At 45.3% G+C, this 26,895-nt stretch overlaps 1 protein-coding gene across 3 annotated transcripts; it reads left to right on the top strand.

Annotated features, from left to right (window-relative positions):
• Positions 1 to 328: 328 nt before the first annotated feature.
• Positions 329 to 26,889, top strand: kmt2d (lysine (K)-specific methyltransferase 2D). Of its 3 annotated transcripts, none has more exons than XM_017415065.3 (55): positions 329 to 899; positions 3,178 to 3,260; positions 3,377 to 3,488; positions 3,607 to 3,809; positions 3,961 to 4,070; positions 4,180 to 4,342; positions 4,671 to 4,842; positions 4,963 to 5,077; positions 5,234 to 5,412; positions 5,506 to 5,765; positions 5,881 to 5,997; positions 6,087 to 6,868; positions 6,954 to 7,067; positions 7,176 to 7,289; positions 7,419 to 7,523; positions 7,609 to 7,790; positions 8,081 to 8,245; positions 8,404 to 8,513; positions 8,638 to 8,682; positions 8,776 to 8,964; positions 9,044 to 9,229; positions 9,317 to 9,439; positions 10,303 to 10,424; positions 10,523 to 10,658; positions 10,757 to 10,843; positions 10,934 to 11,011; positions 11,111 to 11,269; positions 11,491 to 11,560; positions 11,730 to 11,968; positions 12,058 to 12,131; positions 12,949 to 12,999; positions 13,092 to 14,714; positions 14,806 to 14,994; positions 15,502 to 15,641; positions 15,845 to 17,610; positions 17,704 to 17,827; positions 18,233 to 18,314; positions 18,403 to 18,469; positions 18,577 to 18,809; positions 18,906 to 21,794; positions 21,879 to 22,028; positions 22,122 to 22,286; positions 22,411 to 22,558; positions 22,634 to 22,715; positions 22,811 to 22,983; positions 23,134 to 23,258; positions 23,353 to 23,488; positions 23,769 to 23,890; positions 23,983 to 25,354; positions 25,442 to 25,578; positions 25,679 to 25,809; positions 25,914 to 26,199; positions 26,367 to 26,440; positions 26,531 to 26,639; positions 26,739 to 26,889. In XM_017415065.3, the coding sequence occupies exons 2-55, from the start codon at positions 3,212 to 3,214 to the stop codon at positions 26,829 to 26,831; spliced, it is 15,027 nt and encodes a 5,008-aa protein (XP_017270554.1). In that variant the 5' UTR covers positions 329 to 899; positions 3,178 to 3,211; the 3' UTR covers positions 26,832 to 26,889. The 3 variants fall into 3 exon arrangements, with proteins under 3 accessions (XP_017270554.1, XP_017270556.1, XP_017270555.1); XM_017415067.3 differs by having other exon boundaries at positions 8,641 to 8,682; XM_017415066.3 differs by lacking the exon at positions 329 to 899 and adding an exon at positions 2,456 to 2,596.
• The last annotated feature ends 6 nt before the right edge of the window (positions 26,890 to 26,895 follow it).

Below are 26,895 nucleotides of genomic sequence, written 5' to 3' on the forward strand. Positions count from 1 at the left end.
ATGGCTTCCCGGGATTGGAAAATCCAACGACCTAATATCTAAATAGCCACCATATTTTAGTGGTCGCGTTTTTGTTTTCTTTCCAAAATAAAACCCGGTGCGCTAAACGAGTTGGCCTCTTAACAAGATTGGTAAATTTAAGCTGCAACGCTGCTCACGAGTACGCACCAATAAAGACGAAATGCTGCTCGTTCGTGTGCATTAATTCTTGCTTTTTTTTCTCCTTTTTTTTGACGTACTTGTTTATTCCCAAGCACAGCTAGCAGCGGTTAGCCACTTAGCGGAACGGCCGAGCGGGGACAGCAGCGATGCCAGTGACCCGCACAAGGGTACCCGCTGCGAAGTTGAGCTGCGAAATGTACTCATTTTGAACGTCCGCAGTGGGCTACAAATAACAACAATAATAACAATAATACACAACTGCGAGGAAAGCGTCGTTTCTGACGCGTCAAACAAAAGTTGAGCGCGGCCATTTCCGGATACAATATATTGTATGCAAACTTGAATCTCGAGCGAGATTCCAGAGCATAGCTGAAAGCTAGCTAATGTTAGCATCCGAGCTAATATCACGGAGCCGCTTGCGCGAAGCCTCGGGAAACATTTTTTTTTTCCTGGACCGGACGAAGACTTGTGCTTGGGTTTATTAGGTCCCCGACTGTATATGGCGACTCGACACAAAGCTCCAGGTGCTGGCTAGGTTTTTGGTAACAACAGCGTTATACATCTGGGTAAACAGCTAACGCTAGCCTGCCTTCCGCCGACCTGCACTTCCCCCACTCTCACAGCGCAGCAGCCGGCTAGTCCCGGTACGTAAAATGAAGCAACCCTCAGCCTTTCTGGACGCTGTGTGGCTCTCTGGATTTTGCTGATGCATGAGGAGACTGTATTGTTCTTGTAAGGTGAGTAGCTCAATCGTAACACATTTCAGCTCCTTGCAAACGCACACAGCTAAAAGACGCTGACCTTAGAACCGGTATTAGCGCTGCTAAATGTAGCAATTAGCTGCAAGCCCGGACCGTGTGTGGGTATCTAATTGCTGGAAAGCTAGTTGTGTCACCTGGGCGCTCACTTTTAGTAGTTGTACGCTGTTTGTATCCACATTGTGATGTTCGCACAGGTCGGCTGATACGTTTAAAAAGTGAATGCTCCCGTGAGTGGTATCTTTTTGACGGAGTCTGGGTTCTTAGGGGGACTTTGTTGCCTCGTCACCGTTGGCAGTTGGTAGCTTTTCGGTATCAGTTTGTCGCCGGCGACATGGACGCGTCTATTTGCTGGGTAGAGCCAACCCTTTAAAGTCGCTGTTTGCGCTGAGAAATGGTGCCCAGCGCTGTAATTGTTCTGTTATTAGATTTCACTGCAAACTAACCCATCACCGTGACTGTTTTTATTTTGATAACACAGTAAACCGCGAATTTGCAACACCGAGAGGTGGACATCGTGCCTTTACTTTCGCTCCGAACAACTTTGGAGAGTCGAGCACATTCAGTATCTTTTTTCTAAAGTCGAGTCCTAGGACTCGCAGTTGGACTCGGAGAGCCTGGATTTGACCATGAGCGTTTTCCTTGTGGCCCCAGACGGCAATAATATTACAGATTTAATTGCCAAAGAAACCGTGTTCCACCAGCATTTGTACAATTTGCTAATCTGTCATCGCTAAAGGCTCATTGTGGAAGTTCTGGCTGTGGGATTAAAGCATAGCTCGGCAAAGGCGAGTCATTTTCACAGCTTTTTTTTTGCACCAGAAGCCTGTCTGATTCTCACTTTGTGTCTTCTCTGCAGTTTTGTGCAGCTGCATTCAAAGTCGTTGCTTCCAGTCCGCTTCATGTTGTTGTATTTATTGGTGACATGTTTGTCCATCCGTGTTGGATCGTTCGGGTTTAAGAAACTGGGTCCTCATTTAAATGTAATTACTTAATCATCACCGTTAGTTCGATTGTGCCTTAGCAGAATGCAGTTTCGTTACTGCCACCGTGATGAATAAATAATAAAAAGAAAATGTGCCGTTTTGTGTTTTGACGCACGCAAGTCTTAACATCTGCGCCCATTTGCCTTCGAGAGATTTAAAAGGCAACATTACAAAATGTGTGTAATAACAATGACTCGTGTTGTTTGTAGAAGTCCTGTGCTGTGACACAATAATTGTTTTGTAATTCGTGCATCCGAAAAAACAAAAACGGCCACCTTCGACCTGGATTTGCGTTTTTCTTTTTTATAAAAAAAAAAGCGATCGTCGCGTTTATAGTGTCCTGGTCGGGGTAACTCCGATGTTTGTTCTCTATTTTCTTCTTCTTCTTCTTTTTTAAACATCCACTGATGTGGATAAAATCAAGTCTGCGTTCATTGTTTGTTTGACAGCGTTTTGTAAAAAAAAAAAAAAAAAGGCGTGAAATCTCCTAGCGGAACTATGTTGCCAGGGTTCGCGCTTCTGCACGGAAGGAGTCCCGCTGCAACCGGAAGCTCCACATACGGAAGTTGTGTTTTCTTTGTGTACCCCGATTTCTGCTTGTTTTATTTACCAAAACGCAATTTTTAGCTCGGTAACCCGGGTTTTTTTTTGCCCACGGCTGCTTCATCGTCTTGGATTATGCATTGCTCGGTGAATAAGTAGAATTGTTAAAGCTGTTTCCGCGATGTAACCTTCGCGCTATTTTTTGTGTGTGTGTGTGTGAGTATGCGTAAAATCTCGGTTGCAATAATACGAACGCGTTCAGATCAGCGCGTTTGTAAACCCGAAGCCCTCATAATTTATTGACTCTACTGCTGTTTTGTGTTGTTTGTGTTTAAAGCACTTTTGGATCGATAGGGGAGTTGTTGTTTGTATTGTTTGCATTTGCAGTTGGAAGATGCATTTAGGGGCGTTATTTTTATGTTGAAAAATAGTTACACATAATTCAGCTATAATATAATGAATAATGCCTTTTTATCATCCAGGTTAAACCTGGATACTGACTGTGCTTTTACAGGAAAATCATATATCTTGTGATTTATTTCTGTATTATAAACAACAGGATCATTTTATCTCTATCATGGAGTGATCATAAAGACTTGGTGACTATGGCATTAGTCAGTTTCCAAAGAAAGCATTTAGATTCATTTTATCTAGTAAGTTGTGCTGATGAACAATTAATCGTTTGATGGACGCTGAAAGTTGAATCTGTGCGTGTTTTTAAATCCTAGATCTCTGTAAAAGAGGTCAAAATCAGAGTGGGGAATGGACGAGCAGAAGTCGAACTGCGAAGAGAATGACTCTGAACCAACAGGTAACGTTTTCTGTGTGCTTTATTCGTGGTTTTGTATTCCTAAAACATTTTGATGTTCAACACTACAGTTTGGTGTTTGAATTTTTTCTTTTTTTTTCTCCCCTCCGTTCCGGCAGCTGATGACAGTGCCTCTGCAAACCAGCCTGTTTCTCCCAAGGAGTCGTCCAAGGCCTCTCGTGCTGTTGAGGATGAGTCTGGTGATGCTGCTGCTTCTTCCAGCACACCTATGTAAGCTCTCGATTCGCATCCGAAAAGCAGAAGTGCCTGTTGCCTTTTCCCCAGTGATGTTGTTGATTATAAACTAAACTTCTACATTGTTTAATTTTTTATTTTTTTGCTTGTGCAGAGAGAGCGCTCGTGCCTGCGCGCTCTGTAATTGTGTGGAACGAAGCTTGCACGGACAGCGGGAACTGCAACACTTTAGGTCGTCTTCTCAGCGGCCACCTCTCAAGCCATCAGCATTCCCACTGCCAGAGCCTGGAAATGATGACCTGTCTTCCATTGGATTTTCTGACTCTTCTTGTCTGACGGCACTCTTTGACGACTCAGGTTGAACTTAAAACATGTTACTATGTTATTTATTTATTTATTTATGTTTATTTAAATATAAGTTATTCCCAATTTCGAGTAGATTCAAGTGGCTATATGTTTATTAGGAATGTTGAGGCATTGTGCTGATGTTTGGCTTTTTAATGAACAGGGGGTTGTTGGGTTCACCACTGGTGTGCAGTGTGGTCAGAGGAGGTAAAGCAAACAGAGGATGAGGAGCTGGAGAATGTGGATAAAGCTGTTATCTCAGGGACACAGCGAGTAAGTGTACCGACTATTGATGTGCAATAGATGGTGTAATAAGATAATAAAGATTAACACACTCCCTCCACACAAGTAAATAATGCTTGCCACCATTAATTTGTTTCAGCTTTGTGACTATTGCAAAAGGCTGGGGGCAACCATACGATGCCACATAGAGGACTGTTCACGATTCTACCACTTCCCGTGTTCGGCAGCCAGTGGATCCTTCCAGTCCATGAAACAGTTGGTTCTTCTCTGTCCGGAGCACATACACAAGGCAGAAGAGCTGGGTAAGAAGGCCGGGCCTATTTACCAACATTGATGCCTTTTTGCTTTAGGAGATAAGTTGTCAAAGAAAGTTTAACTACAAACTTTTTTTAAAATGGATTTTTCCTGAGATATAATGACCTCCATGATTAATTAGCTGCATATTTATTCTTTGTTATTACTAAATGACAGCTGCTTCTGATCAAGTTTGAATTATCCTTTACTTTGCATAACCAAAATAATCTCACTTGTCCCTATACTGTATTTATTTATTTTTCTTTACCTTCACCTTCATTTTTTACCTTTACCACTCAAATAATGTATAATTTTGTCATTTTTGTTTGTACATAGCTGGAGAGGAGGCCTGGTGCGCAGTGTGTGACTCAGTTGGGGAACTCACAGAATTGCTTTTCTGCACGGGCTGTGGCCTGCATTATCATGCGACCTGTCTGGAAATCGGTGCCACACCTATCCAGCGAGCAGGATGGCAGTGCCCAGAGTGTAAAGTGTGCCAGACTTGCAGGTCAGCTTCTGGTCTTGAGTTAATCGACTCGCATATTTGAAATTCATGTGCAGTTCTCAATGTTTTAAAGACTATTGTCATTCTTGTACTAATTCGTTTATCAATGATTATTATTTTTAGACAACCAGGGGAAGACTCCAAAATGTTGGTATGTGATGCTTGTGACAAGGGATACCACACCTTCTGCCTCCAGCCACCCATGGATTCTCTTCCATCTGACCCTTGGAAATGCAGAGTAAGTCACTTTATTCGCTTCTGTTTACAGGGTTTTACTATTGCATGTTTTCTTTAAAAAAATAAAAATGTTTTAATTAAACAAATGTATCAGTGAGATTTTGTTACATGCATTGTCAGTTGTTTGTTTTAATGCTCGTGATTTTTATTGTGTCAGCGGTGTCGTGTGTGCTTGGAGTGCGGTGCCCGTGGACTGGTGCTACCAGGTTCAGCCCAGTGGTTCGAGAACTACAGTGTGTGTGAGGGATGCCAGCATCAACGGAGCTCAGTGTGTTGCGTGTGCAGCAAAGCTGCCAACCCATCTGTTGGGCTTCATTGTTGCAGCATCTGCCACAGGTTAGTTTAACACGCCGCAGAGGTTGCTACCACATATAGTTGCATCCCTCCTGTTTTAATAAAAATAATTATGACGATATCTGATTGTCTTAGATGGATGCACAGTGAATGTGTGTCATCTGGAGAGTTTCCAGAAGCCAAGGTTGTTTGCTTGCTTTGCAAAGAGGATCAGCAGCAGCCTGTTGCTCAAACAGTGGAGCTGCAGGCCGGGGAAGAGATGACAATCCAAGCAAAGACTGACACCTTCACAGAAAAACGAGCAGATTCATCAGAAGTGACATCTGGACAGAAAGGCACATCAGGTGTGGATGCTGCTCAGAATAAACCTGAAAAAGAGACACTTATGGACTTGGGTATGTTGAGAGCTAAGGCTAAGCTTTCTTTAAATTCCAGTTTTGCATTTTGTTGGAACAATGTGATAGTCTCGGTTTCTATTTAAAAATATTTACTGTAATTTTTCCAATTTAGGGGTGGAGTCTGCAGCTCACACAAGAACTTGTCTGGAGACCACCACAAAGGGAGAGTCACAGCTAGCAGCAGAAGGGTTTACTTGTGAGACGCCAGCCGCTCCACTTGTCTCTAAAGGTAAACTCAAAACTGAGATTTTTCTGTGCTATTACTAGCATACATCTAAGTTAATGATGCTAATGATCATATATTTTTTAAAACAACAGAACGGGGGGAGCCTTGTTTTCCTGCTGATGAAGAGAGACTCAGCCAGAAGGCTCAAGCCACCCTTTCTCAGGACCTCACAACAGAAACACAGCCTAATAAAAAGCCTACAATACAGCCAACAATAGTATCACATCAAGACCCCGAAAACATGGAGTTAGGGAACGAGGAAGAGAAGCAAAAGGCCACTCTCACAGCTGGACAAGAACCATCACAAAAACTAATAAAAAATGGGTCTGATGATACGTCTAATGAGGAATTGCTCAGGAAGGATTCCCAGAAGTCATCAGATTTCTCTGTTTCTGAGAGCAAAACGGAGCTTCTGTCTATGGACGATAAGTTTGAGGGTCGCGGAACAAATTTCTCTCCGTCTCCTACCCTTTCTCAATCAGCAGACTCACATGACCCTCTCTCTGCTATGAATATGGAGAGGCGGTTACTTCCTCACTCTGATGACGAGGAAGAAGAAGAAGAGGAAGATGATTATGAGCAAATGAAAGGACATGATATAGACATAAAACAGGAATTTCAAGGGGTTAAGCCAGAATTGCTGCTGGATGAAATGTCCAATATGAGCCACGGAGATGAAAGCAGCAGCGGCTTCCTGGGCTCTCCAGGAGAACCCGATCCTCAGCTCTCCATGGAGCTTGGATTTGGACCAGCTGGCCACTTGCACACCGATAACCTCACTGAGACCGACGACTCGCTTCCCTTTGAACCCCTCAGAAGTGACAGAGAGAAGGCAAAACGTAGAGGATCTCCAGGGCGCTCAAGAGTCAAACAGGTGAGCTCACCATAACGGCTCAGTGGTTTTGTTTTTAAAGTGTTATTATAATAACAAAACTTTACGATTATCTATTAACTTGTAGGGGCGAAGCAGCAGTTTTCCTGGAAAGCGCAGGCCCCGGGGAGGTGGTGGGGGGAGGGGGCGTGGTGGGAGGTCACGGCTCAAAGCCATGGCTTCTTGCATTGATGCCTTTTTGGTGAGTGTTATGCATCTGTTGCTAAACAATGTAATTTACCTTTAATGTGATAATACTGGTTGATTTTTTGTAACACATTTCGGTGTGTTTGCTGCGTCCCCCTCACAGCTAAGCATGACCTCAGACACCGGGCTAAACAAGGAGGAAGAAGACGACGAAGACGACACCATGCAGAACACAGTGGTCCTTTTCTCAAACACTGATAAATTTGTCCTGCTCCAGGTGCGTCTTCTGTTTGACACGTCCAGTTATTTTATGTCTGTTTGACACATTAAAACCTGCATGCTGTTAGGTTTAATCGCTCTACAGTTTCAATCTGAATTTGACTTTTTACTTTTTGCCTCGTTTCAGGATATGTGTGTCGTGTGCGGCAGTTTTGGAAAGGGGGTAGAGGGACAGTTGCTGGCTTGTGCTCAGTGCGCCCAGTGTTACCATCCTTACTGTGTGAACAGCAAAGTAAGAACAGCGTCAAGCCTCAGCCGTGTTTTTTAGCGAATGCACTTTGCCAGCGCATCCAGATTAAACCCTCTATCTGTTGCAGATTACAAAGACGAAGCTCCGCAAGGGCTGGCGATGTTTGGAGTGTATTGTATGTGAAGTGTGCGGGAAGGCGTCAGACCCCTCCCGTCTGCTGCTGTGTGATGACTGCGATGTCAGCTATCACACCTACTGCTTAGACCCACCCCTGCACACTGTACCAAAGGGTGGCTGGAAGTGCAAATGGTACTTTTTGATTTATTTCTAAGTGTGCGATACTCTGTTCATCTTTGTAGCTTTTGAATTGGGTCAAATGGAAATGAATGCATATAAATTTGCATATTATGTAAAACACTGAAACACAGTATCCCAGCTCTGCATTAGCAATTCAAAATCCCATTGCTTTGCCTCTTCTTTTTTGTAGCATAAAAAACGACATTGCTCACATGTGTATCTGCAGCTTCTTTTTTTGTTTTATTCTTCCATTTGAGCTGGATAAATGTAAGAAATCCTGACTTGTTTCTTTTTCTCTCCAGGTGTGTGTGCTGTGTCCAGTGTGGTTCCAGCTCTCCAGGCTTCCACTGCGAGTGGCAGAACAACTACACACACTGTGGCCCTTGTGCGAGCCTCGTCGCCTGTCCAGTGTGCCGAGAAAACTTCATGGAAGAGGAGCTGCTGCTGCAGTGTCAGTACTGTGATCGGTGAGCGCCCCACGCACAGAAACTTAGGAATTCATGAGGCTGCAGCTTATGAAGACAAACATAGAATGGATTATTTATGTGTAATCATACATCATAAATTATTTAAGGTTTTTCCTGTTGAAAAGTGTGCATTGCTGTGTATTTATGTGCTCATTTAGATGGGTTCATGCTGTCTGTGAGAGTCTGTATACAGAGGGCGAGGTGGAACAAGCTTCTGATGAAGGCTTTGCGTGCACATCTTGTTCCCCATATGTTCCAAAACCTGTTGGTGAGTCTCAAAATGACACAACTTCAAAACTGAAAACAAAGGTCCTAGTCTTAATATATTCTTTACTGATTACATGATTCTCATTTTTACCTTCTCTCCCCCTGCGTACTCCCGTTGTTCTCAGTAGTAGAGTCAGCCATTATGGCTTCAATAAAGATCAAAGAGCCAGGTTAGTGAGTTTTCCATCACAATCATTGTTATTCTGGGCAAATAATTTCTGTTTCCTTGTGAGTTACTCAGATTTGACGATGTTCCTTTACAGAGCCCCAGTTCTACAGACTGGAGGGTGTGTGGTTGACGGAGTCGGGTATGTCCCTGCTTCGTAGCATCTCCATGTCTCCGTTGCACAAGAGACGGCAGCGTCGATCCCGTCTTGGCACTTTGTGCTGTGAAGGAGGTCCTGACGGAATGGACATGAGGGAGCTGGACGGAGAAGGAGAGGAGGGGAAAGGTTGGTACCCTTTTCTCGCATCAGTGTCACGTCAGTGGTCAGTTGGACCATTTTTTTAATGTAATTTTCATATCGTTAGGCTGTGGGGAACCAATGGATTGTGACTCCAAATTGGAGCCAGCGGGGAGCCCTGACCGAGAAGGTGGCGAGAGGGATGCGGGCGCAGAGGGAGGCAATGAAGGCATGGCTGACTGTGAGGGTCTTAAAGGTGGGGCAGAAGAGACAGATGACAGCAAAAAAAGGAAGCGGAAACCTTACAGACCTGGTAAACTTATCACACAACTTATAACGTCATTGTGGATATCTTAGCAGTCATAAAATGCTGATATACATGTCTAATAAATTTGACTAGGGATTGGGGGCTTCATGGTGCGACAAAGGAAGTGTCACACTCGGATGAAGAAAGAGTTCTTTGCTCAGCTGGCTGGAGAAACTACATTAGATGGACAGCCAATCGAGCGAACCATTGAAGAAGGTGGGTGATGACAGATTGTCTTATTATTTCCAGCTTAGACATTTTGTTAAATTATTGGTATAATTATAACAGTTATCACTTTAGGATTATGCTAACACAACATTAAATTAATGTTTTGTTGTGGCAGTGTTGCTGAGAATCATGAGGCCTGATTACAAACTTATTTTAGAATGTTTTATCTTCAGCAAGGTCATAAACTTTGTAAAACCCAGTTTTATTGACCTGTTTATCAAGTCATACGTTGTTTGACTTTGAAAAGAGTCGCTGTTTGAATTTAAGCCTTTTAACAACCAACCTGCAAATCGAGAAGATGAAGAAATCGTTCAGTAGTCTTTAAATTATTGAGTTGGTTTTTGCCAGAGTACTTTCAGCCAACTGAATCTTGTCACATTCCTGTTGTTTTTATAGTTTGAAACAACCCAAGTGTTGAAGAGGCACTGAATAACAACTTTAAATCAACCAGTTGCTTGTTTATATTTCTGAGACACTAAATAGAGTGGGGGTGGGTGGTGGGTCAGATTTGTCTGAAAACTGCATTTCTTGATCCCTGATTGTGAGACTTTTGTCTGCATGCACTTAGCAGATGCACAGCTCTGTAGGCTTGAATTTTCAAACCAAAACAGCAACGCAAGAATCAGATTACCCACAGCAGAGATTAGTTTTTGAAGGAAATTTTTTGCATTTAAAACATTTCATACAGTTAAAAATTTCTAAAGATGACAAAATCGTGGTCAAAACTTCAATTGCACGTGATGTTTGGACGTCCTCATTATTCATGTGTTTCTAGAAGCAGCATGATTCCATGCTTTAACTGTAAAGCTTGTAAGATTGGGAAACTGAGTGTCATGGCTCTGTATGAACAGGACCTCACCCGGACACAGATAACATAATGGATCCCAAACCTGTGGAGGGTGAGGAACAGGCCAAAAAACGGCGGGGCCGAAAGAAGAGCAAACTGGAGGACATGTTTCCGGCATATCTCCAGGTTTGTAGTCTCACTTTGCCTGCGTCCTAAACACTTTTTAAACCTAAGAGTTTCCAATGGTGTCTTTTTTACGTATAAATTGTTTCAATTTGTTGCAGGAGGCTTTTTTCGGGAAAACACTAATAGACTTGAGTAAGAAATCCGTGATGACGGCCCCAGGACAGAGGACAGGTCCGTGCCTCGTTCGACCTTCGTTACCAACACCAACGGGGGTCAAAACTGCTAACCCAGAGAGTGAGAACATAATCTCGACCAGTGCTGCAATATTTGAAGCTTTTGTTACTCATGGTATGAAAAAAGGTTGCTAAAGTAACTTGTTCTTCTCTGACCAGCTGACGCCAAGGATCGGGTCGTGGAGGGTAATTTTCCTTTCAAGCAAGAGGGGGGTGAAGCCCCCAAGGCTCAGGGAGACGGTGCAGGTAAGGCTGTTTTTGACATCAAGGTCACAGGTTTAATCTTGTCATTTCAAGAAATTTCAAATTGGCTAAAAAACAGTTAAACGATTTTAGGAATTCCTGCACCATCCTCATTGGTAAAGGACCAGATGTCAGTTCATCCCCATGACTCGAAGGCAGAAAAAAGTGAAGGTAATTTCCTTGGATTGTGTTTTTTCATCAGCTGTGTGTAGCAGAGAAGGAGAAATCAAATACCAGATTTGTCTTACGTCCGTTGTCCGTATGTGACAGGTCTTCCACAGGGAGTGGAGAGTCAGGATTCTGAGCAGTTCTTCAGGAAGGTCCTCGGAGTGCAAGATGGCTCCTCTCTGGGGGGCATGAAGCCAATCTTGGAGGCCAATAAGGGAGAACCAAATCACAGCGCAGTGCCACAGAGGGCTCTTCTGTCAGGTATGTACAAGAGATACCTGCAGATTATCATTGAAACTTTTAAAATATCTATTGGTTACATTGACAAAATACCTGTAGGTGAATAAAAAGCATTTGGACATGTTTATGAGACTGAAAGCACATTTTGTAATTTAGGAATTCTTTGTCAAAATTAAATTTATTATATGGTTCTGGGTCTAAATAAGGCTTGCTTTAGGATTCAAGCACAGACTCTCTTGCAGGACCCCTGCCCTCCACTGGAATGATGGATACCTTCCCCGGCCTCTCTCAGTCACCCTTCTTTGATATGCGGTATGACCAATATTAAATTGTAATAAACTGCTTAGTGCTTTTTATTTTACAACAATTTATATCCAGTAATTCTTCCACATTTGATAAAAGACGATTAGTTCTTCTCTACAAGACAAATACAAGTCTAATCCTGAATTTACCAAAGTGGATTTCTTTCTATGATGTATAGGGATAGAGGAGGACTGTTCAGTCCAGATGGGGGTGAGGAGAGTCCGTGGGCCACACCTTCTACCCCAGCAACCCCTTCCTCCCCACCCACTCCCACGGAGGCGGAAGGTGACGGGCTGTCCTACAACCAGCGCAGTCTCCAGCGCTGGGAAAAAGATGAGGAGCTGGGAGAGCTCTCAACCATTTCCCCTGTTCTTTATGCCAACACCAACTTCCCGACTCTTAAACAGGACTACCCAGGTTAGTGAGGGGAAATGTCACCCGAGCATACACGCGTTATCATGGGGTTGGTGTTCGGAAGTAGTTCCTAAACGTGTCTTTCATCACAGACTGGTCAAGTCGCTGTAAACAAATAATGAAAATCTGGAGGAAGGTGTCTGCTGCAGACAAGGTTCCATATCTGGTAGGTTCTCCGTTCATTTATTTTTTGTTCTTGGTGTTTTAAATGTTTTAGCTTTGCTGTAGCTCCTTTATGAAACCAGTGTTTTAGGTGGAGTATTTGGATGATCCTTGTAGTTTCTGCCCCCTCTTATATGCAGAGATGACAATAAACAAACTGAAATACAAAAAGCAATAGTAAAATGTTAAAAAACTAACAAATTTTTGTTGTGTAAAGCCATAATGGTTGTCAAAATATGTAATTTTTCAGTGTTTTTGGTTAAGTCTTTTTCTATATGTGTATCTATGATAAAAATAACCTAAATACGCATCATCCATCAATTTTCTTTACCCGCTTCTCCTTTCTGGGTTGCGGGGAGCTGTGTCTGTCTATTGTGCGGGAAGAGAGAGGATTGGAGAGCGTGAAAGCAAAAGTTGGAGCTAAGATTGTTTGTATATAAGCTGTGCTGAGATACTCTGAGCTCTAACGGGAGAATTTCTGTAACTAATCACCGAATGCAATGAATATTTTCTGTTTTCTAACATAATTTTAATACAAACCCTGATGAGTTTGAGTTACATTAACCCCAAAACAATTATTTAAAGATGTAAAAATTGTTAGAAGCATAAAAATTCAAATCAAAAACATGGCAGCTATTACAGCTTTAAATGATCATTAAAGTTCAGCCAGTGTAACGTATGATGTTTTTTTAGTTAATTTTTTTTTTTGCAATGAGGTGAACAAATAAGTTTACCTCATAGAGTTTAAAAAAAGAGTATTCATATTTTTTTCTTATTTCTTTCTTTCTTATTTTTTTCTCATATTTATTTTTTTCTTTCAGCAAAAGGCCAAAGACAACCGAGCAGCTCAGAGGATTAACAAGGCACAGAAGGTAAATTATCATAATATTGTTCTGTTTTGCTGTTTTCTGTAGGTTCTGAATATTGTTAACTTTTTTTGTACTTTCTGCTTTCCTTTTAACAGCAAGCAGAGAGTCAGGTCTGCAGGCCAGTCAAAACAGAACCTGGCCGTGCTAAAGGAGAACGACCGAGCTTACACCTCCAGATTCCTCCACCTTCCGGCTCAACATCAATTTCTTCCCATCCAAGCTCAGCAGACAGTCCATTTTCCTTCCCTCCAGATTCTGGATCGTCTTCTGTTTTTTTCTCAGATGGACCTATTAAGACACCGTTGTCAGCCGACAGCAGGACAGATCCATTGGCCAAACTTCCATCTCAGTCACCCCATTCTCACCCGCATCCAACCATGCCCTTCTCTCATGCTGGGGCCGGTTCTTTACAGGCCTCTTCCTCAGGTTACTCTGCTTCCGGCCCACAGGGTCCTCCTCAGGGACGGCCAGACAGTCTTGGCCCTTTTGACATGCAACCAGGAACTCCTGGAACCCCCAGACGGGCTCAGCAGGTTGACCCCTACTTCAGATCACAACTGCAGCAGCAACAGGGTCATCCCTTACAATCACAGCAAGTCTCTCAGGAGCCCCTAGGACCTCCTGAAAGTCCCAACTCAAGAGGTCCTGGGCTTGGGGAGTCACCCATCTTTTCACCACAGCACAATACTCATCATGGAGACCCTTTTCAAACCCAGCAGGGAAAGGGACGGTCAGAACACGGTTCATCTCCATCACCTTCTGCAGTGGCCTCCTCACCTGCAAGTACAGGGCAATACAGGGCTGAAATCGGTGCACCTTCTTTGTGCTCTTCTGCTGTTGGAAGGCCTGAACTCTCCACTGGCTCTCCTGCTGGGATGGAACCCGGGGGTGGTTTGTTCAAGGCACCCATGACCCCTCGAATGCACCAAGGGGAGAGTGGAGGACTTCATCCTGGAGCCTCCCCTAGTCATCCTTCTGAGAGCTACAGGCAGTCTCCTTCTCACACTTTCTCCGACCCTCACACGCATCCACCTCTAACTCCCAGACCACAATCAGGGGACAGTTGTGTTCTTGGAACCCAGAGACAGCTTGTAATGCAACAAGACCAGGGGCCCAGAGTACCCTCTAGTCCACAGTCCCAGGGCAGCTGTCAGTCTCCCCACACTCCTGGTGGCTTATCCAATGATCCATATTCTGTACATTCTCCGGCTACCCCTCGTTTCCAGTCTCCGGACCCTTGTTCTAAACCACCTTCAAGGCCACAATCTAGAGACCCCTTTGCTACTATCCACAAACCCCCTTGCGCTCCTTCTTTTCCTCCAGAAGGAGCTGGAAATTGCAACAAAACCTCACCTCCTTCTAACCAGCCATCTCCAGCCCACCCTAGTAACAGTTCAACAGGGGACCCACCTTCTGGTAAACCCACTTTCAGTCGGAGTCCCAGTACGGGATCTTCTCTTATCAGTCAACAGCAGACACAGATGGCACAGGGTCAACCTCAGCAGCCACAGCCACAACCTCAGGTGACAATGGGAGCAGACAATCTCAGCTCCAGGGTGCCACCTACTTCTGGAACCCAGGAACTACCTGCTGCTCACCCTCCGGAGTTGCTCCATCAGCCAGCTTTACCAGGCACTCAAGAAATGTCTGACGTATCAGCAGTGCAGGACCCTTCATTAGTAGGACTTAGTCCATCTGAGCTGGAAAAACACAAACAGGTATAAAAGCTAAACAAAATAGCTAGTGAAAATTCACTCTGTGTTCATCTGGAATATTTAACTAATCACTACTTCTTGCGTTATTTTGTAGCGCCAGAAACTAAGGGAGTTCATAATCAGACAACAAAAGCAGAAAAACTCAATCAGACAAGAGAAGGAGGCGGCGGCAGCTGCTGCAGCTGCTGCTGGAGGAGGAAATGCCTCCCCTGGCTGGTCTGGAGGAGAGATGGCAGCCTTTCAACAGGATAAGACCCACAGAGCACCCCCACCTTATCCACAGGTACGCCTTAAGCAGGATCTCCATAACAAATGCATGTTCTTGTAATATTTTGTTATTGCAGTTTGAAGTAGGTCTTTAATATTTGTTGCACAAGTTGAGAGAGAATTCAGAACTTTCTGTAAACTATCATGTTTCTCAGGGTAATTTTCTTCTGATGCAGGAAAAAGGCTACAAAGAAAGGTTCACTCTGAGTCAGAATCTCACAGTGACTGAGCTGGTAGAGGGATGCATGGGGGGCAAATTTTCCTTTAGTCTTATCTTTTTGTCTGTTCACCAGTTACAATGTCAAATGTTTAAGTTTATTTTGGCCCATTTGGCAGTGCATGCCTTTTGTTGTGGCTATAGTGTGATGTGGTCTAGTGTTACAAATCTGCTTTTCTGTAGAGTTTGTGTAAAAGTAATTGATTAACTTAGTTACTGTTATTTAGCATTCAGTGTTAAATATTTAAGTATTAGTTAAATGTACAATTCCTTTGATTTCTAATTTGCTATTATTGCCTTCTTTAGGATCGTGTTGTTGCTGCTACCTCTGAAGCTCAGGTTTCTGTGGCTGGGAATATGCCTGTGGTTGTAGGAGGCATGGATGACAAGCTTATTCGCCCACCGCCTACAGGAACATCTGCCATTGTGGATCCTGGTGGACTAAGGCAGGCACTATTATACATTAGAAGCTTCAGTAATGTTCCTGTTATGTAATCACTCTAGAAGCACAAATATTTGACAAAATAAATGCTACCATCTAAATAAATATTTTGCACCCTAACTTAGTCCCTTACATTGATTGCCTTCTGCTTTATCTCACTGTTTAAATAATTTAAATTGAAATATGCATATTTTTCATTTTCTGCAGGATGCCAGGGCCTCCTAGACCTCATGGCATGTTAACTCGTCCACCATTCCCTCCCCAGTGGCAAGGCCAGGCTCAGAGTCAGAGGAGGCTGCCACAGCCTGGCATGGAGGGAATGGGCATAAGACACAATCTTAACCCTGCTGTTAACATTCAGGGTATGGAAGGCATGGGTAACCCTCACGCCATGATGCCAGGACATGGAGGAGAGACCATGCAGCCATTGGGTCAAGGGCCCCCACCCCAGTTCATTGAATTGAGACACAACTCACAAAGGCTACCCCTACGCCCACAATTCATGCCTCGTGGACCCCAACCAAGACCACGTCTCTTTGTTCCACAACAAGAAATGGCTGCATCTTACTTACAGCAACATCCCATTGCTCAAGCTGGAGGTATTCAGACAGAAGGAGCCAGTGAATCAACGCTGGGGTTACCACAAGGTGGTCTTCCAGTTTTACTGCCTCAGCAGACTACAGGCTCTGTATCACAACAGCCTTGTTTGCAGCCTCAAGCAGCTACTTCCAATTCAAGTAGTCAGAATACTGAGCAGCATCGACTTGCACAACCAGGCTTAATGGCAGAGCCTCAGGCTGCAACTGCAGGGAGCCGTGAGGAACTGCCAGAGCATGACCTCGAAGGGCTAGGTAATGCTCCAGGGGATGGAGGTGTGGAGGACGACGATGATCTGGCTCTTGACTTGGATCCTGACAAAGGCGACGATGACTTGGGCAACCTGGGTAACCTTGAAACCAATGATCCACATCTGGACGACTTGCTTAACAGTGACGAGTTTGACCTGCTGGCCTACACTGACCCTGAACTGGACCAAGGTGACCCCAAGGATGTCTTTTCAGATCAGCTGCGGCGGGTAGAAGCAGAAAGTGAAGCACCTTCATCTCTTTCTGGATCTGTCCACATTAAAGTGGAAGCCAAAGCCAAAGATGAGCCAAGACAGAAGTCTTTAGCAACAGTTCCAGCTACAGCAAGAGAATCTGCTCCTCAAATGCCACCCAATTCAAAAACTGTAGAGGCTTCCAAAGTTAAAGTTGAGGGCAAAGGTCAAACCCCTCAGCTGCAGTCAGGACAAACTGAGGTTAAACATGAAATGGGAGAGGCTGTGTCAATGCTTCTTGCTAGAACCACATCAACAGCCAAGACAGCACAAACTGAAAACCAGTCAGCCTCGATCAGTTCTGTTCGACTAGGAGGACTTCCCTACCCCTTGCCAGGCCAAGATGATCGTTTTCCTCCAGGAGCCCCACATGGAGATATCAGTGATGATCCACTGGGGCTGCCTGATGTTGGGGGTCAGCACTCTCCTGCAGTAGATTTGGCAAAGGTGGAGAGTTCTTTAGATGGTGAATTGCCACTTCTCATACAAGATCTTCTTGAACACGAAAAGAAAGAACTGCAGAAGCAGCAACAGATGAGTTCGCTTCAACAGGGAGCCATGCCTCCCCATTTTCCTGGTCTCTCAAGCCAACATCCGAACCTACAGGCACCTGGGCAGCTAATGCTGCAACATCAGCATCGTCCACCAGCCCCAGGGATGATGCCTCAATCAGGAATGGTGCCCCGTGCGCCCCACATGCTGCAGCAGCAAAGGCTTATGGGAGCTGGAATGGTTCCTCAGCCTCACATGACTATGGCCCAGCAGCAGGCTGTGATGAGACCAGGACAGCCAGGAATGCATACAGGCCTCGGTCATCCACCGCAGCCAGTTGTTAAACAGTCACCGTTGACCAACAGCTTCTTCCCAGATAAAGGTAACCATAACCACTGCCTGCAGTCAGTGTATTCTGCTTTTCAGTTTTATGTTTCTGGTTTTCTTAATCAGCAACATTATTTTCTTGTGGCAGATTTGGACAAATTTGCTCCTGAGGACATTATGGATCCCATTGCCAAAGCAAAGATGGTAGCTCTTAAGGGTATTAAAAGAGTGCTGGCACAAGATCCAATGGTTGTTCCATCTGCTATTAACAGGTACTTCAGTGAAGCATAAATCTCGAACACTATGAGTAGAATGTTTTTGTTTTTAGACCAAATGCTTGTTGATGCTTAGAAGAAATATTTATGGTTAAACCCTTTGGGTTTTGGCTGACTACTGGTAAAAAAAGTGTTCATTCAAATAGATCCCTCCCTTCTTTATAATTCAATTAATAAACAAAAACAATTCACTTGCTTGTCAGAGGCTAGAAACTGTGGCAGACACATAACCTATGTGGCTGAGTTAATGACACACTTCACTAGAAATGCACTATATTGATTTATTTATTCCCAAGACCCCAAAGTTTTTTTTTCTGATTAAATGTCAGATACAGATATTTTTTTCCACACATCATGTGTTGACTTTTTCCTCTGTGTCTTTTTAATTTTTTTTATTTTAAGGCAACAAGTTTCTCTGCTTGCCCAGCGGCTGGCCTCTGCTCCTGGCACAGATTCAGCTCAGGTTACATCTGGACCACCAAAGGTATGTCGTCATACTTTGGAAGTGAGTGGCTTTTTTCATGTAAATAATTCTTAAATCAATTCTATAAATAATCTACTCTTCTGTTCAGGAGGGAGAAACAGTTGATCCCACCCAGTCCAGACCCAACCCTCCGCAATTTGTCCAGGGAATCATCAGTATGTTTTACCTATAATACTCCTCCTTTGAAATGTTTTATTTTTAAAAGTTATATTGCCTTATTCACTCTCTTCAAGCATAAATTAGTTTTTTTCATATTTTACAGATGATGCGGAACAGCATCAATATGAAGAGTGGCTTCTTCATACCCAGCAGTTGCTTCAAATGCAGTTGAAAATTTTAGAAGAACAGATTGGAGTTCACCGAAAATCACGCAAAGCACTGTGCGCTAAGCAGCGCACTGCTAAAAAAGCTGGGAGGGAGTTTGCTGAAGCAGATGCAGAGAAACTGAAGTTGGTTACTGAGGAGCAAAGCAAAATTCAGAAACAGCTAGACCAGGTTTGTTGATTTTCGAGGGCTTCTGCAACACCCTGGATTTGTACCACGACGTGTTAAAGGTTGTTTTCTGACTGTTCATAAATGTTCTTGTTTCAGGTGCGCAAGCAACAGAAGGAGCACACCAATCTTATTGCAGAGTACAGAAGCAAACAGCAGCAGCATCAACAAAGCTCAGGTATTCTTACCCCCGGTCATTCTGCACAGGGGACCCCCTCTCACATGTTTTCCAAAATGCCAGGCCAGATGATGATGGGCCAGCAGGGAGCACCAGTAATGGGCCAGCACGCTGGCATGATGCCCCAAGGGGGAATGCCTCTAAGAATGCCCCAAGGACAGCCTTTTATGGGAGGACCACATTTGCAGCTTCCTTCAGGTCTTGGAGCCGGTGGTGCAAGGGCACCAGGTCCATCAGGGCCTCCAGCTGGATTTTTCCCCCAAGGCCCTGGAATGCAAGGGGCAGACCCAAGGCTTCTTCAAGAAAGACAACTTCAGCACAGAATGCAGATGGCAAAGCTGCAACAACAACAACAGCAGCAGCAGCAGCAGCAGCAGCAGCAGGTGATGATGGGCCAACAACAAATGCCACACCCAAATCAACAGTCAAATTTAATAGCTCAGCCACAGGGTGGGATAATGGTGAACCAGCTTATGGCCCAACAGCAAGCAAACACTCAGCAAGGAATGACTGCTAATCAAGCTAATCAGCAGACCATGGTGCAAGTCCCACAAGGAATGGTTGGAGGACAGTCTGTGGCTCCATCGCAGCAGAATATTGCAGCAGGCCAGCCTTTTAATCATTCTCAAGCCATGATGGCAGCTCAGACAGGATTGATGGGGAATCAGTCATTACAACAACAACAACAGAGGCCTCAGTTGATCATGGGTCAGCAAGGTGTGGTTGGATCTCCAGGTCACCCAGGACTCAGGGGATCCCAGGCTCCTTTAACTCCACAGCAACAGAACATCCTTGCCCAACGCATGCTTGTATCTCAGCAGCAGATGACACAGCTCAGTCAGTCTAGCCAAGATCAAGGAGGGCATTCCCAGCCCTCTACCCCACAGATGGGTTCCTCGCCCTCAGCAGGAAGTAATACACCCCAACCGCAGGCATCTACTGACAGCCAAAACTCAGGATTCAAAGAGGGAGGAATTCTAAGCCCTGATTCAAGAACTCCACCACAGCATAGTGGACCTTCCACTCCCAGTCAGATGCCCCAACAAGGATCTGTAAATGATCATCAATCTGACCTGGAACGACAGCAGTTACAGCAACAACAGCAACAACATCAAAATCAGATGTATATAACCCAGCATCACAATTCAAATCCTCAATCTGTTCATGAACAGCAAACAGGTTTGACTGGAAACCAGCAACCTGGTGCCCCTTTGCAGCAGCAGCAACATCAACTTCCACAGAGACAGGGTTCCCTCAGTGCTGACAAACCTGGTTTGATGCCCATAAAAGAAGAAGTGAACTCAGTTGATTTATTAGCTAAACAACAGCAAACTATTCAAAATGCTACACAGCAGGCACCAGATCCCACCATGCAACAACAGATCATGAGTCAGAATCGTCCTGGCCAGCCACAGTCTGTCCCAATGAGCTTTAATTCACAGCAGCAAGCCCTCATGGCCCAGCAGCAGAAACAACAGGCGATGATGGGTATGATGAGAGCTCAGCAGCAAGGGATGATGGCACAGAGACCCGGTGTCCCGCATGGACAGATCCGCACCTCTATCAACATTCAGGCAATCATTGCTCAGAATCCTCAGCTCCGCAATCTTCCCCCAAACCAACAGATACAGCACATTCAGGCTATAATAGCACAGAGACAGCTCCATCACGGACAGATGCTGCGAATGCCTGTCGGCCAAGGCCAAGCAGGGCAGTTGAGGCCACAGGCTCCACAGGCCGGGCAGCAGATGATGGGGATGGAGGGCCATCAGATGTCTTATGGAGGCATGGGGAAACCAGGAGTTGTGGCCAGTCATCAGCAATCAGGCATGTTTGGCCAGCAACCTGGTGTTGCTCCTCAGATACAGCAAGGGATGATGGTCCCTGGCCAGCCACAACCACAGTCAGGGGAGATGATGCAGCAGCATATGATCAGAGGCCAGTTACCAATGCCACATTCCCCTATGGAGCAGAGTCGGATGGTGAGGCCAGCTTCTCCACGTCAGCCATTAGTCAGCTCTCCTGGGGATCCCCAACGACACACGTTCAATCAATCTATGCGTCCTCCCACTCCCAATCAGAATCAGCAACAAGCACTTATGGCAGCTGCATCAGGCCGAGTTCAGGGCTCTCCATCCCATGCATACTCTCCAAGAGGTCCTTTTGGTATGAGCCCAGCCCACCCAGCTTCACCCTACTCCTCTCATGTTTCCTCACCTTCTGTAGCTGACTGTAGAGCTGGGAAGGGCAGTCCGTACAGCCACATTAAAGCATCCCCACTCAGGTCGCCTGGAGCCAAGAGCCCACTTGATTGTCCAGGGCTAAAAATAGAAACTCAGACGTCGGGCAGCGAAACATCTCAGACAGTGTCAGTTACACCTAATGGGCCACAGAAGGATGCGAATGTTCGGCAAGAAGTAAAAAACATCACAGAAAGTAATGTTCACATGCAACAGGGGGAGCTTTTCAAGACAGTGCAGAACATTAAACAAGAACCAAAGGAGGTTCATTGTGACAGCGCATCTGAGGTTAATCCCGGAGCTATTAAACGAGAAACAACTGGTGAAACGGTTTCCTCTGGGAGCAACTCCAACTATAATAATGCTGGGAACATGTCTAGAGACCCTGATCCCCATGGTCCGAGATCTGAGACCGGACAACAGCTGCTGCAGAAACTCCTTAAAACCAAGAATATTCAGCTTAATGCTCAGAGGCCCTCTGAAGGCATCCACAATGAGATCAATGGTCACATCAACAGTAAATTGGCAATGCTTGAGCAAAAACTGCAGGGGACGCCAAGAAACATGGAGGTATGATTCTCTCAAGTGTGACATTTTTCTAGCTTTGCTGTTGTCCGTGAGGAAAAAAAACACGTATCTTTTCAACTTCCACAGGATTTGCAGTCTTTAACTAAAAGGGCTCCTGTACAAAAGCCAAAGCGCATAAATAAGCCAAGCGGTGACAAAGGGTCAAATTCACGGAGAAAAAATAAGAAGGAAGAGGTTGGCAAAAGTGCTGAAACCTTAATAAAACAACTCAAACAGGTAAATGTTAAAAATGGATCTCCGGAAGTGTTTTTTTTTTTCCACTGATGATGTGGTCTTCGTGATGCTGACTAATGAGCATTTCTGTACCAGGGTCTCTCTCTGCTGCCGTTGATGGAGCCTTCAATCACTGCCAGCCTGGATCTCTTTGCTCCTTTTGGAAGCAGCCCATCCAATGGCAAAGGACAGCTGAAAGGATCATTTGGAAACGCGGTGCTTGACAATATCCCCGACTACTATTCTCAGCTACTTACTAAGGTAACTCAGTTTCAAAAGTACTATTGTTTTAGTTTTTTTTTGGTTGTGGTCCACTCCTATTTTTAGAACAAACTCTTTGAAAGTTTAAATCTCAGGAACTGACACCTGGCTCATATCTTTACAGAGTAATCTCAGTAACCCTCCAACACCCCCATCCTCCCTGCCACCTACCCCACCACCATCAGTGCAACATAAGCTGCTGAACGGCGTGACCCCTGGCGAGGACCTTTCTGAGGGCCAGAAGGACACACAACCATCAGAACAGCCAATGGGTAATTTTTGGGTTTGTGTTTGAAAATGTTTAATAAGCTGAGCTCAAAATGTTAATAAAATCTCATTATGTGTAGGTTCTGTTAAGGAGGAAGTGAAGAGTGTGGACCTTCTAGCCGCCCTCCCCACCCCACCACATAACCAGAATGAGGATATCAGGTATAATAATACATCTGCTCTGACTTTTTTATCATTTACAGTCCTGTATTTTCTTGGATGTTGCTATTAACACTGGAAACATTTCCTTTTAACAGGATGGAGAGTGATGAGGACGATGCTCAAGAAAGCATCATCCCAGCATCGTCGCCTGAGAGCAACGTAGGAGACGCAACACCCCGTTTCCCGAACCTCCGGGAGCCCAAAGAGGAAGATACAGAGAGAGCAATCTCCCCCATCATACCTGTGATACCTCGCACTGCTATCCCAGGTATTCTAACGCTCCCATTATAATTAAAATCGTTCAAAGGGTTGCAAATGAATGTTATTCAGTGTGATCTGCTGTATTAGTTTCATGTCATTTTATCATTAAAATGTTTTTTGTGACATGAAAATATTTCACTCATTTTTTTTTTTACAGCATTTCCTGCAAATAAGCTGGTTGAAGCATCCGATGGGAAGGCAGTTTCCACGTCCAACCACTGGGAGAAGACCAACAGCAACGAGGTGTCCGTCACCTTCACAGTGTCTCCTGCTGCTGCCAAGGTAAAAAAAAACATAATCTCAGTAAGCTCGCGTTTAATGTCCTTTTAGATTTGACGACCATTCAGTGAAACGTTTTATGTTTTTTCTGTTCCAGAAACTCAATCATGTAATGATGGCAATGGCCCAACTTCTCAACATTAGGATGCCAGGTTCTTATGAGGTCACGTTTCCTCCGCAAAATGCTGACCTGCCTGAAGTGGTTGGGCCTGGGAAAAGACCTGGACAGTCAGGTGGACATTTCAAGACTATTTCACGTTTATTTCTTTTGTTTTTCTAAAAACTAACATTTAGATTTAAATTAATTAGCCTTGGCTGCTTTAAATATGTTGTCATATACATTTAGATCATTTAATTTTTATTAAAAGCCTTTTTGGTTTAATCAATTTGTTTGTTCAAAAACAACTTTCTGTCACTAAAGGGTCATTATTTGACATTGTTGATCAGATGTTTAAGAGTTTGTTTCTCAGGCTGTAAAATCAGACCGTTAACGTTAATGGTCATGTTTTTTAGGGTCTTTGTGCACAAAGGACGGCGCCTCACCCAGTCAGGATGAGTGGCTGAGGCAGTTTGATGTTTCTCTCCCTGGTTGTACTCTAAAGAAACAAGTGGACATTTTGGCACTTATTAAACAGGTTTGTCACAACTTATCCCCGTGAAAGCATTATTTTTGTTCAGCGTTTACCTAGAAGGGTATCAATTTCACGTGTGTATTTTTTCCCCCCAGGAATTCCCAGAGAACGATGACAAACCAGTGCAGCACTGTTACACAACCAATGTTAACGATCTGGATGTTCGCCACCTTCCTGTCATACCCGTGGACGAATCTCCACCCCCATCACCTTCTCTTCCACACCCTACCCCGTCTTTACCAGTCATAGACGGTGAGGCCGACTCTTGCAAAAAGTTGTCTCCGACACCCCCTCCCTTCAGTCCCGCCGGCGTCCAGATCAAGACTGAGCCCGAGCAGCATGTGGAGTCTCCTCCTGATGCTTCTCAGCCAGCTAACATGACAGAATCTGAAGCTCCTGCTGCTCCAGAATTAATTACTGAACCAGCAGCTTCTTCTGCACAGTCGGACCCCGCTGAGCCCGCCGAGGGTTATCGGAGTCCTGCTGTCCAAGAGGACGCCTGTGTAACTGAGCAAGCTCAACCTCCCGCAGAGTCCCCCAGCACCATGGAGTTATCCCCTAAAGCCCTCAAGCAGCGCAGGTCTCTCTCGCCTGATGAGGAGGTGGTGCACCCCAAAATGAAGAAGTGGAAGGGGATTCGCTGGAAGCGTCTTCAGATTGTCATCTCAATACGAAAGGGTGGATCGAAAAAGGAGACCAGCCGGGAGGTGTCTGAGCTGATGGACACCCTGCGCATCACTCTTCGACCCGAAAAGCTGCCTCGGGATAAACGCAAGTGCTGCTTCTGCCACGAGGAAGGGGACGGGGCCACAGATGGCCCCGCTCGTTTGCTGAACATCGACGTGGACCTGTGGGTGCACCTCAACTGTGCTCTGTGGTCCACAGAAGTGTACGAGACACAGGGTGGTGCCCTGATCAACGTGGAGGTGGCCCTGCGACGTGGGTTGCGGACTCTTTGCGCCTACTGCCAGAAGACCGGTGCCACGAACAGCTGCAACAGACTGCGCTGCCCGAACGTCTACCACTTTGCCTGTGCCATCAGAGCGCGGTGCATGTTTTTCAAGGATAAGACCATGCTGTGCACCCAGCATAAACTGAAGGGCCCCAGCGACGACGAACTGAGCACATTTGCCGTTTTACGCCGGGTGTACATTGAGCGTGACGAGGTGAAGCAGATTGCCAGCATCTTGCAGCGAGGGGACCGCATCCACCTGTTCCGTGTCGGCGGTCTCATCTTCCACGCCATTGGCCAGTTGCTACCTTCCCAAATGGCCAACTTCCACTCGCCCACCGCCATTTTCCCAGTTGGCTACGAAGCCACACGCATCTACTGGAGCACACGCGTGCCCAACAAGCGCTGCCGCTACCGCTGCCGCATCAGTGAGGACGAGAGCCGCCCGCTGTTCGAGGTGCGCGTTCTGGAGCACGGCATGGAGGATCTGCAGTATCGGGACTCGACTCCAGAGGGTAAGAATGTTGTTTTCACACTCTCTGTTGCGTCTGGTAAAGTTGCACTTTATTGACCAGTGATCGAACACAACTTGTCGTCTCTAGGGATCTGGGACCGAATTGTGCAGCAGGTGGCTGAACTTCGAGAGGACTCATCCATGCTGAAGCTGTTCACCGAACACGTGAAGGGAGAGGAAATGTACGGCCTCACTGTTCATGCTGTTATGCGAATCACGGAGTCGGTAAGAATGTCTTTTTGTTGTTGTTCGTTTGATTTCCTACCTGAGGATGATAGACCATGATTTTTGATGTCCTGTGACAATAAACTGCTTCGTGTTAAAGTTACCCGGAGTGGAGAACTGTCAGAACTACCAGTTCCGATACGGCCGCCACCCTCTGATGGAGCTCCCTCTCATGATAAATCCAACTGGCTGCGCTCGCTCTGAGCCCAAGGTTCCCACACAGTGCAAGAGGTACAACAAGCCACAGAACGTGGCGCCAGCCAGTAACCCCGACTGTAGTCCGGTTAGTACTTTATCAAACAAATCAGTCATTGTTTCTCTTTCTTTGTTTCAAGGCCTCATACTCTAAACAGCACCAGCGTGTCAAAAGCTTACCAGAGTACCTTCACTGGAGAGCTCAACACCCCATACAGCAAGCAGTTCGTCCACTCCAAGTCCTCCCAGTACCGCCGTCTGAAGACCGAGTGGAAGAACAACGTTTACCTCGCGCGATCTCGCATTCAAGGGTTGGGGCTGTACGCGGCGAAGGACCTGGAGAAGCACACCATGGTCATCGAGTACATCGGGACCGTCATTCGCAATGAGGTTGCCAATCGGCGTGAGAAGATCTACGAGTCGCAGGTACTCCAGATTACACCAGGAGACGTTCTTGGGTTGAAATGTGTGGGGGGTGCTGTCCAAAACTATTTTAGTGCTGAAATTTGATCCAGCTGAAAAATAAAGTTTGAGAAAAACCACGTGTGCCTAAAGTTCTGAATCAAAACATTAAGTTTTGTTTTGAATCTTAGAACCGCGGGATCTACATGTTCCGCATCAACAACGAGCAGGTGATTGATGCCACCCTGACAGGCGGCCCGGCTCGGTCAGTATCACTTTGTTCACGACTCCCTGGATGAAAATCCTCTTGTGGCGTGCATCTTTTGTTTGACTTCCTTTTGCCTCCACTGCCTAGATACGTGAATCATTCCTGTGCCCCGAACTGCGTCGCTGAGGTTGTAACGTTTGACAAAGAGGACAAGATCATCATCATCTCCAGCCGCAGGATCCCCAAGGGAGAAGAGGTGCACAGACTTGACTAGTTTATACTTACTCAGAGTTTTACTGATGGTTTTTTTTTTCCATTTGGAAGTCCTTAAACTGTTTCTGTTTCCTGATTCCAGCTGACATATGACTACCAGTTTGATTTCGAAGACGATCAGCACAAGATCCCCTGCCATTGCGGAGCCTGGAATTGCCGAAAGTGGATGAACTAACGCTGGAGACGCCTCGGGAGTCCTCCTAGAAGGAGGTGGCTGTGGAAAGAGATGTCTTCTGCCC

Source organism: Kryptolebias marmoratus, linkage group LG8 (assembly GCF_001649575.2).
Source record: "Kryptolebias marmoratus isolate JLee-2015 linkage group LG8, ASM164957v2, whole genome shotgun sequence".
In the NCBI taxonomy this organism is placed as follows: Eukaryota; Metazoa; Chordata; class Actinopteri; order Cyprinodontiformes; family Rivulidae; genus Kryptolebias; species Kryptolebias marmoratus.